The 10,131-nt window shown below is 44.5% G+C and overlaps 1 protein-coding gene across 5 annotated transcripts in view; it reads right to left on the bottom strand.

Moving 5' to 3' along the window:
* Positions 1-3,895: 3,895 nt before the first annotated feature.
* Positions 3,896-10,131, bottom strand: part of sn (fascin domain-containing protein singed) — a 69,436-nt gene continuing 63,200 nt past the window's right edge. For all 5 annotated transcript variants that reach the window (XM_077634132.1, XM_077634129.1, XM_077634133.1 and 2 more), the window contains exons 6-8: positions 8,936-9,092; positions 6,630-6,928; positions 3,896-5,268 (exon numbers count right to left, since the gene is read on the bottom strand). In XM_077634132.1, the coding sequence (XP_077490258.1) occupies positions 5,063-5,268; positions 6,630-6,928; positions 8,936-9,092 (662 nt within the window). In that variant the 3' untranslated portion in view covers positions 3,896-5,062. The remainder of the gene's footprint in view (positions 5,269-6,629; positions 6,929-8,935; positions 9,093-10,131) is intronic.

Raw genomic sequence — 10,131 nt, 5'->3', positions numbered from 1 at the left:
TTTCTTTTTTCGAGCTGCTAAGATCGTGCGACATCATCGGTGGGAGCCGGCCAGGAGACTCGGTATAAATTCTCTATCATTGAAAGGCCCGAGTCAGTAAACGGTGTGACTGAGTTCATTTCATTTAAAAGGGGAATGAGGGATGTACGTCCCGACAACTCCCTATACGATTCGATTCGACAGAAACGCTCAGATGGCGTCCGCGACGTTGATGCGTCCAGGTACGCGCTCAAGCAATTATAGCTCGCAACCACACATCGTTACTACTACTTAAACCGTATTTTCCTCGGCTATATATCAAACTGAACACCGCTATCAGATTGTGCACTATTACGGCCAGTTACGATGTCCTGTTACGTGATGTTGATATGTGTAATCTACGCGATGCAAGTTGTGTCTATCACAATCAATGTTATAATTCATGATGAAATAACCAGTTTCTGGTAGTACTAGGAATGAATTATGACGTGCAGTCGAAAGCCTCATTAGGTATCTAAACTCTGGAATGACATGCAAATTGTGTGGTCGAGGTGAGGAACATGTATTACAGTTTCTGTAGCAAGGGCCAATCATTCTTTCTTCCAATGTAATTTTTGTTTGCAATGAAACCACTATATTACTATCATATGGTCCTACGTTTTTCTTATTATTGTCGGGTAATGCACAAGACTACATTCCCAGGGCCAAAGCTATGCTCATACCGTCCTAAAGGCTTACATCCATATAATTTCTGAATGTAAAGTTTTATGCTACTCATTTAATTGCACCAAAAGCTGAATGTATATAAAAAAAACCATGCGATGCTGTACCTTTTTCTGCAATGGAAATGGAATGAGGACAAATTCAAGTTCACCTGTCTTAGTAAGTTATACTGTGTTCTATATACAAAGAGGCTAATTTTACTGGAAAAGCAGCTTTTATAAGCTAGAAAAGAAAAAAAAGAAATACCCTAACACCTCTATTGCATGCTTTTGCAAGCACATTGCAATGACACCAGTGCAGTATGTTTATGCAGATCTCAGAAGCTAGGCTGCACAGCCATGCACTTATTCATGTTCAACTGGTGGTTACAGAGCCTTCTCCAGTACTTATGTCACGAGTTTGAATGGTGTGCCAGAAAAACAAATGTTTCATTTTTAAGCGAATTTTCTCCGCAGTTAATGCATCTTTTGCTGCCAAACATCAGCATGGTCACTAAGAGACAAACAATTAGTTACTTTTACTCTTAACAAAAATTGGACGACGTTGTCGTCCTTAGCATGTCCTTTAACTTAAAGATATACAGTCGTGCCTCATTAATATGAGCACTTCGGTTGCCAAGCAAAACTGTCCATAAAGCAAATTGTCCATATTAACAAATCGTGAAAAAAAAGTATTAAGAAATATTGGTTAATGTCTGCTTCTCTGCATAGTGGTGGGCAGTAGAGACAAAATCTTAAGAGCTCCTGCAGCTTTGCCCTGGTCACCATTATTTTTTAAATAATGTGATGAAGTTTGAAGCACTTAGTTGTCCATTAGACACATGATGACATCTCAAGGCGTGTTCACGTCTCTCATATTACAGTTGCTCACATACCACAAACCACTTGCACATTATTGTACTTAGTCAGTCGAAATGTGCTCAAGGTCATGAAACTCAAGCCGCAGGAAGAGCACCTTTAACAACCATTCACGCAGTATGACAAATATTTAGGTGTGTCGACCATGCATCACGACACTAGAAAGCATGCAACCATAAAACAAACCTATCACTAAGGCATTTGCCCTTTTGCTCTGCATTTCGCTCATGTCCAACTCTTAAAATACCAGAAAGGAAATATCTGGCTGGGGAAGTCGAAGTTATGTTTGAATTTTGCTCTCATCGTTGTTCATATCAACACATGATTACAATGACCCCGCTAGGATTTGTCTATTTTCACCCTTTCTATTGCGTAGACAGCGAGCTTCCATAATAACGAGGCAAAAATACATTAAGAAAGTTTGGTCCCCAGAAAAACTGTCCATAGTTCAAGTCATCCTTGTTAACGTTGCTCGTTTCAATGAGGCCTGCATGACTATATAACACATAAAGAGGGGTAGTATATGCTTCTAAAATACGTAAATGCTGGCTGCAACACTTTCCTGTTGCAAAACTCTTAAAAGTTCTTCACTGTCAGGAAATCAAAGTGATTGCAAATGCTTCCATATTCGTAGTCAGTGTACCTGTTGATAGAATGCTGAGTTAAAACTGCTTTTGAACTGCTAGAAATCCATTTGTGTATGGTGTGTTGCATTCGCATGCCTTTCACCAGTTCAGTGGACAAAACCCATTGACACACTTACCAAATGTGCTAGCACAGTTTAAAAACTCAGGTAGGATCCAATCCAGGACTAACTTCTCAGTGAACACATACAACCTTTATGCAGTAGAGCAGATGAATAACCCACACAGCTTCATTTACTTCTGGTTAAAAATCGCACTTTGCAAGAAGAGAGGATTCATTGTAGAGGCAGCCATCGTTATTTTGAGCAAAATGTAATGGCTACTACCTGTCGCCCATTTCAAAAACCACTTGCAAAGATTACTTACACCACATTGTTTCCGTAAACTACTTCACCCAAATTATTCACTTTTGTCTCGTATTACTCCACAGCTTTGAGGGATCATCACGGTTGATTCTTCTTCTTCCGGGACCACCTTGACAAAAGTGTTATCTGAGGCTGCCCTCAGATGTAAAAATCGTAACTGGATGCCCTAGAAGTGCAAATGTAGTGAACTACAATGTGGATGCATAAAGACAGCACTGGCATCATCACTGCCGTTCGTGATGTTTGGGCTAGTTGGTTACATGCCATGAAACAGTAAGTAGCACTTGTCATGTCATTTCTCTTTTGCTTCTTCGCTGTTGTTTGCACAGCTTAATGTTTTTTGATTTCAGTAATTTTCATTATCTTGTGCACTGTCCAAATCGCAATGCAGAGAAGCAGGTTCAGCTCTATTCTCAGAGGAAGACGGGTGCACCCCATAGTTCTCTGCAAGACACGTTTTTCCCACAGGAGAGCCAGACAGTACATAGGGAGGCTTCCAAGCTTCCAAAACACTTTCACGACTCAGCTGGTGTACATGTGGAGATAGAGGAAACAGGAGACCCCTTCTGGGTGCTTGTCCAGTTGGCGACAGAGGTAGCTTGCAACCATCTCAACTTGAACTCAACCTGTAAACGCTTGGCACTTGAAAGAAAAAGTAACAGAACTTTCTGCCTTTCTGCGATGGAACTAAATCCTAGCAATAGATACGTTATGTCCCCCCCCCCCCTTCTTTTTTCACACTTTATTTGTGCCTGCTCTCAGCTCACATAGATCACATCAACCAAAGATTGCGCATGCATTATCTAGAGCCCCGTCTCTCTTGCACACACATACCTCTCAGTTGACGCCCTTATGGATAGCGGTCTTTTCAGCCATAGTGGATTGAAGTGGGTGGGAGAGTCCTCGGTCACAATCTTCTGTACGGATGCCATTTTCTTTGAATGTCCCTCATATAGCCATCACTCTAAACACAAAACTACAGCTCTAATTTCTATAAAGTTGTAGGTATAGCTTGCAATAGGATATGATTACTACTTGCTTCAGTTATGCATTTACCTCACTTTTGTGAAATGTTTCCTGAACTGAAAGCACTGTTTTTTCGTAAGGGCGGAAAGTTTGTTTGCTAATTACTCACCTGTTGTCTGGTTTATCAGCGCATAATACTGCATTCTGTCTCCCCCCCCCCCCCCCCACACACACACACGTGCGCACATGCACACACACAACACTGTACTGCCATACAGTGGGGTATCGTAAGAAACTTGGCAGCAGTGTTCAGAACGCCTAGGCAGTGTGCCGATAGCAAAGGAAGACATCTGCACATTCGTGACTGAAAAAACTGTCTTTAATTGAATCAGTGTATAAACATACAAAAATTGGTCACACTTAAACTGCAAAAAAGAAAGTTTACATCCTACACTGCTGGCAAAAAAGAGCCATCCGTGTTGGTAATACTTTGCAATCACCTCCTTTTTCAAAAATACGTCAATCACAAAATAAAGAACACAGCACCTCTCACAAGCCTCCTCCTATTCAATAGGTGATGCAATATGGTGATGCATGCAGACACCAAGAAATCGTCTATCCAGCTATTCTGCAGGCTTTACGCAGTTATGGAAGGAATGTCAGTTTGGCTTATCAGTTTCAAACGGGGAAGAACCGCGTCCGTTATAGAGAACAGAAAAGGTGGGGTGGAAAGACAGGTTACAGTTGTTCACATTCACCGGTGCACATAGTGTGGAATGAGGATCAGCTGTGCGCGTTATGACCAACGACGGAAAAAAGACTTCGGGGGGCTCCACTGGATGCATTCAGTCTTTTTTTGAGCATTTTTAGGGCTATCCTGTGTGACCTAGCTTATAATATTATGACATGTTTGCACAAGACCAGAGTACTAGCACACAACAGTACAAGCACACACACAAATACAAGTCTAATGCGGCAAAGCCGGATATGATTGCCAGAACTACAGTTTTTTTTTTCTCAAACTAGTGTGTTGGGAACACATCAACGCAAGTTGCTGGCAAAAAAAATGTTGCTTGTGTGTCTGCACAAACTCTCAGAGCTGTATCCCGAGACACACTGCATAATCCCAAAAAAGCTCCAAAGGCTTGTTCATAAGCTGTTCACTGTGAGAAGAGCCCACTTGTGACTAAAAAAAAAAAAATAAAAGGCGAGCTTCTATAGTCATCTGTCCTGGAAGTTGCTCGAAGAGCGTACAAAAATCCCCTAATGTGGAGCTTGATCTTTTCATGTAATGCCAAAGCATCGGGCGAGCAGCAGATGTAAAGAATTTTTCTGTTGCATCAGTAAAAGATGGAATTCAGATAAGGCTGGAGCCTGAGCTACAAGCAGGCTGGGTTCCTCAGCCGAGTGAGTCAGTGTGCCAAAAAAAACACAGAAGCTCGAAAATTCAAGGGGCAGGACATATTGCCACTTAGATCCAAGTCGAGCGTAGCCTCATTAGAATCCGTAGCCAGACGGTGTAGGCAGCTCAGTACTCCCAGAGTGTAGCTTGGCTTGGGTCAGCAGCACCCGCCTTGAAAGCTCCATTCTTGTCAGCGTTGAGGTAAGAACCTTCGGCAGTCTTCAGGCAGAGGCGCGACGGTTCACGGAGCTCAACGTAGAAGCCGCAACTGTCATCCGAGTCAACTGACACAGAGCCATCCTCGGCTATGCCCCAGTATTTTCCATTGTTTCCTGCAATGGCAACACCTGTTTGTCAAAAACCAACTCTTGGTGTGGTTGTCATGGATCAAGATGGTTGTCCCAGATAACCATCTTGAACTATGTTGTGCATTTCTCATCTTCCGTCCTATTCCTAGGGCACTGCATTTTCAAGATGCATTACCAACTACCTCATCGTGATACCCTTGAACATGAATGCCAACTTCCAAGCTCTCCTCAACTTCGTTCGCCAAAGGTAAAAAATCTGCAAGGCGTACAGATGTTTTATTTTCTTTATTCCGACCTTCTTAGAACGTCTCTCCATGATTTCAAAACACACAAAGATGGAGCAAAGGAAATTAAAACAGACTGTAAAAGAAAAGAACACGTAATAGTAGACTTAAATTTACTTTGAAAACCACTGCACTGGAGTGAAATAAACTTGATGCGTTGATCGTTCTGGTCATCACATCTGATTTCATCTGGCATCATGTGTCGCATAAGCACTGAAGGCAAAGATGACCTGAACGCTGTAGCCTACCGTCTTGTTTAAATTTCGCACACAGGTACAATTGCTTTAGTTAAATCCTTCCCCTGATGGCTCATACAGAACTCACAACATTTCTCTTGTTTGTACAGACTGAAATTAGGCTCTGTTCATAGTGATGGCTGCTGTGCGAGTTACAGTTCTGCAGCCGCACAAGGAACGAAACAGTCATGCAGGGAGTACGGCCTAAAGCCAGAAGAAAGCCTCAATAGATGGATAGGACCAAGTGCCATTTGCACGAATTCTCTTATGTTATACTTTGTTGCAGACAGTAAAGAGACTTAAGTACACCTTATAACAACTCGCACCGCCATTCGCAACCAGTGAGTAAAATTCCAGCCAAACTGGTCCAGTGTACATTTTAAAATTATTTACAGGCAACCATGGATTGAAGTTTGCCATGTTGATCGCAGCATCTTAACACGCAGCCCAGCGAGAGGAGCAGGCAGTTTTTGGCGCACCCGTAGCCCTTTTCCACGGCACCTGCCTGCGCTTATAGGCACGAGCTTCCGCACTCTTTGAGGCCATATGTGGCATGAACCACGTAACAGGTCTACATCAAGAGAACTTGGACAAGGAACGCTAACAGCTAGGCACTCGCCTCTAATGATTAAAAATGTGGTCTCGCATATGTAACAGCGCAAGCAGCCAAAGGCAGCAGTTTTTAGGTGCCCAGCGAAACAATTCAGTACCACCTGGGCAATGCAGGTTGCCTATACCTGTCTCCAATATCACTGCAATGCCTGGTATATCGTGTACCCCGAGATTGGCTGCTGCCTGGAAGCAGTAAAACTTGGTCTAAACAGATCAGCAGCTCCCGACAGCTTGCAATCTGAGAGGCAGGTACCTTTGAGGTGGCAGACACCCCGATCAGCACGTTCCACGTGTACGATCTCGTAGCTGGCACGGTTGCACTCCAGCCGCGGTGAAGATGGCCCCTTGCGGCCAACAAAACCCTGATCACACCTCAACACCAGCACGGGGCGGTTGACCAGCACGAAGTGGAACTTGGCGGCGGGGTCGCCGGGCTCGCAGTTGGCAAACAGGTGGCCACTCTTCTTGGCGCCAACCAACTTGCCATTGCTGGCAACCAGGGTCACACTGCCGTCAGGCTGCCAATTGAGTTCAAAGAGGCTGTTGGCCGACCTGCACGCAAAAGAAAAAAGGAAAGTCACGACTAGCAAGAGCAGACAAGAGTCCACAGAGGACCACAACTTCTGCTGCTTTTACGTGCATCCCTGTACTTTGCCCTTTTCTGAATTCAGCTGCTAACAGCAGTATCGTGGTAGCATGTGATTTCTTCATCAAGTCACTACCATGCAGCACGAGTTCAAGCACACAACAGCATGATGGGGGCTCGCTGGTCACCAAAACTTAAGTGCAAGGGAATTGTAATGCTTTAATGAAAGAGGCCACTGCTTATTTTAGTGCCCTAGCACATGAGCTTCGATTTAACCGCTTAGCCATTGTATGCGTGGTCCATCTGCGACCTTGTAGAGGTGTTTGACAGGTGGGTCACCTAGGTCACGTGACCTTGTGGCGTCATCACAACCTGCCCACCGTGGCAGATGGCATTTGAATTTACGACTAGCCATGAGAGGTTGCTCGGAAAGAGAAACCTCAGTCTCGCAAGCCTCATCAGAGGCAGCATCTGCCAATGCAGGGCAGTGGCACATTACCACTGCACCACTATGCCATGAATGGTATGACGACTCCCAGCAATTTATGAATGTAAAGAAAACAATGACCAATTCTGCATATATGGGCACTGACCCATTAACGCTACCGCGCTGTACCTTTAAGGCGGAGGTTAAGTGTCCCTTCAAGTTTTAGTCCGCCAGCACCACGGCTTTCATCTTTTATGATTTCATCTATCTTTATTCGACTTCTCCTTAACCTTGAAAACAGAGCCTCAACCCGAAACCAAAACCAAAGAACTAGCGCACCTAATTCGCATCGTCAGTCATTTTTTCCTTCACATTGTCCTGCCATTATTGCAAGAAAGATCTATGAGCAACTTCTGCTGTCCTACCAAATGAGCTATGGAAGCCACAGCCCTCCAACCTATTTTTTCATGGACACTGCCATAAGTGTGTATACATTCGACCTAATCCCAAGTGTGTCAGTTTTGACCATTTCCAGGCAGAGGAACAAGACTAGTAACAAAAAGCATCAAGCTGCAGTCAAAGGCAAGCCGTAAGGAAAAAAGCGCGTCATGCACAAAAATTGCAGTATGCGATGTCATGATGCAAATAAATGTACATTTGGTAGCCAGGAGATAAATAGCAAAGTGACTGGTTTCAGGAAATGTTGGCCTGACGCTAACTGCAGAATGTCACTTTAATTCCTGGCTTTTTTTTTTTTTCATGCAGTGAGCTGGGTGTGAAATGAAAAAAATTTTCTTTTCTCCGATCCGAGTCGTAATGCACTATAGGGGACAGAAGCGCCCAGGATAGGTAAGTGGCAGCAAAAAATAATGCCGTGGTGGTATCGCCGTGTCCATTCCTGCTAGAAGGGGCAGTCCTCTGAAGATGTCCCTGGAATGGTTTTCTGATCCTTCAGCCTCATACGCGAAGCAATGCTCCGGCAGCAGCAGTGACCTTCTCGTAAAATCCAAAAAGAAATGCTTGCTGCCAACACCTCACCAGAGTGGCAGCCTACGCCAGGAAGGGCGCCATATTGTCAACTCATTGTGTGGCGTGTTTCTTGCACCAAGCCCTAGGGAGGCAGAGCAGATGCTTCCAGATGAGCTTGCACATGCACTGCTTCACCAAAATTTTATCTACCAAAATTTGATTTTTAAATGCCAAAACTACACCCTAGCTCTCAGGCATGCTGTGCTGTGTAAAGGACTTTGGGCTAATTTCAACCACAAATCGGTTTCCCTGACTTACGCTGGTGGTTTCTGATCTCACTTGCACCAAAACATAGCTATCGTAACAGAAAAATCTGCAAACTCCAGCAGAACGCCATAGCAGCAAAGACCTAGTAACTGACCACATCCAGAGTTCATCTCGTGGACGATGCCCAAGTGCACTACACCACTTCCTGCCGCAGAAATTGTGGCTACCAGTGCTGTACAGTAAAACAACAGGGTTTCTAGAGGGCGTCAGTTTCACTCCAGGAGACCTAGCTGGACCGAATGCAACACACCCTTTGTCGGCATTGGCCTGGATGCCAGAGGAGCTCTCAAGGCTCCAGTACTTGTCCTGCATGGTGCGGACGAACCAACGGCCAGACTCCTTGTCCCACTCGAGCTGGAAGGTCTCGTGGTCGGACACCTCATCCTGGTTAGCAGTGACATCAACGCCTGCAAGAAGATGGTGCTCGTGACATGTCGAGCGGCAAACACCATATATACGGGGTGTCCCAGCTAACTTGAGCCAAGGTTTAAAAATATGCCGGGGCATAATATGCAAACTACAACAATGTACCACTTTATATAGTAAGTCAGGGTATTTTTATATTTTCTTAAGCTGAGTGATTAAACAAATTGAATAAAAATTAATTTTTCAGCTACCGCAGTAGTGCCCTAGCAGCCCCCTTGTATGCAGGAGGTTCGGGGTTCAGTCCTTAGCGCCAGCAGGCACCTATTGTTGCTACAGTGGGTACAAGCTTCCCCTCGGCCCAGTGCTCAGCTCATTTTGGGGTGAAATACTTGACAGAATGGTCAATGACCCCTCCTCGTGTTGAGGAAAATACCTTGTGCCATGGTGATCTTTGACCAGAGCTTCTTTTCTGCCATTAAAACGCATAATCATTACCATCTTTTCAAATATTGCGTTCCGGGGGAAAAAAAATTCTCGTGCCAGATTGTAGAGCACCCTAGAAAACCCTTTATCATCAGTTTCTATTTTGATACATGCTCTTGGTCAGTTTTTTCAGCATTAAAAACAAAGCCTGCGAAATGTGGAAAAAGCCTTTGTGACAATAGGCTTTTGCAACACAACCGTGAAAGCATCTGCGTTCGATGGTGCTGAAGATGTGATGACGCAAAAGGCATGGCATGGGTGCTGGTGACAAAATTAGAAGTAGCGCGTGCGACCTGGCTGCACTCAGTGTGGAAAACAGCGGGTGCAGTGGTTCATGGTAGCCACATATGCAGGCAATGTGTTAGTCAGTCCTTGCATTGCTATCACGTGGAGCCCTTGCTAATAGATGCATGCGCTGCCTTAGCACTGCTAAGTCATACTGTGGGCTAGACACTTGCACCGAAACAGGCAGAAAGTTATCAGAACAATCTCCTGCTGGAAGAAAGGAGTTTCAGTTCTGAGGTGTCCTACTGATAGCATGTGCAATACTGCAGACCATGTTTTGATTTGCTTTGCTTACGACCAATACCACCAGCA

Source organism: Amblyomma americanum, chromosome 8 (genome assembly GCF_052857255.1).
Source record: "Amblyomma americanum isolate KBUSLIRL-KWMA chromosome 8, ASM5285725v1, whole genome shotgun sequence".
Classification (NCBI taxonomy): domain Eukaryota; kingdom Metazoa; phylum Arthropoda; class Arachnida; order Ixodida; family Ixodidae; genus Amblyomma; species Amblyomma americanum.
Note: the sequence above shows the minus strand (reverse complement) of the source record. Positions and strands in the feature narration are given on the sequence as shown.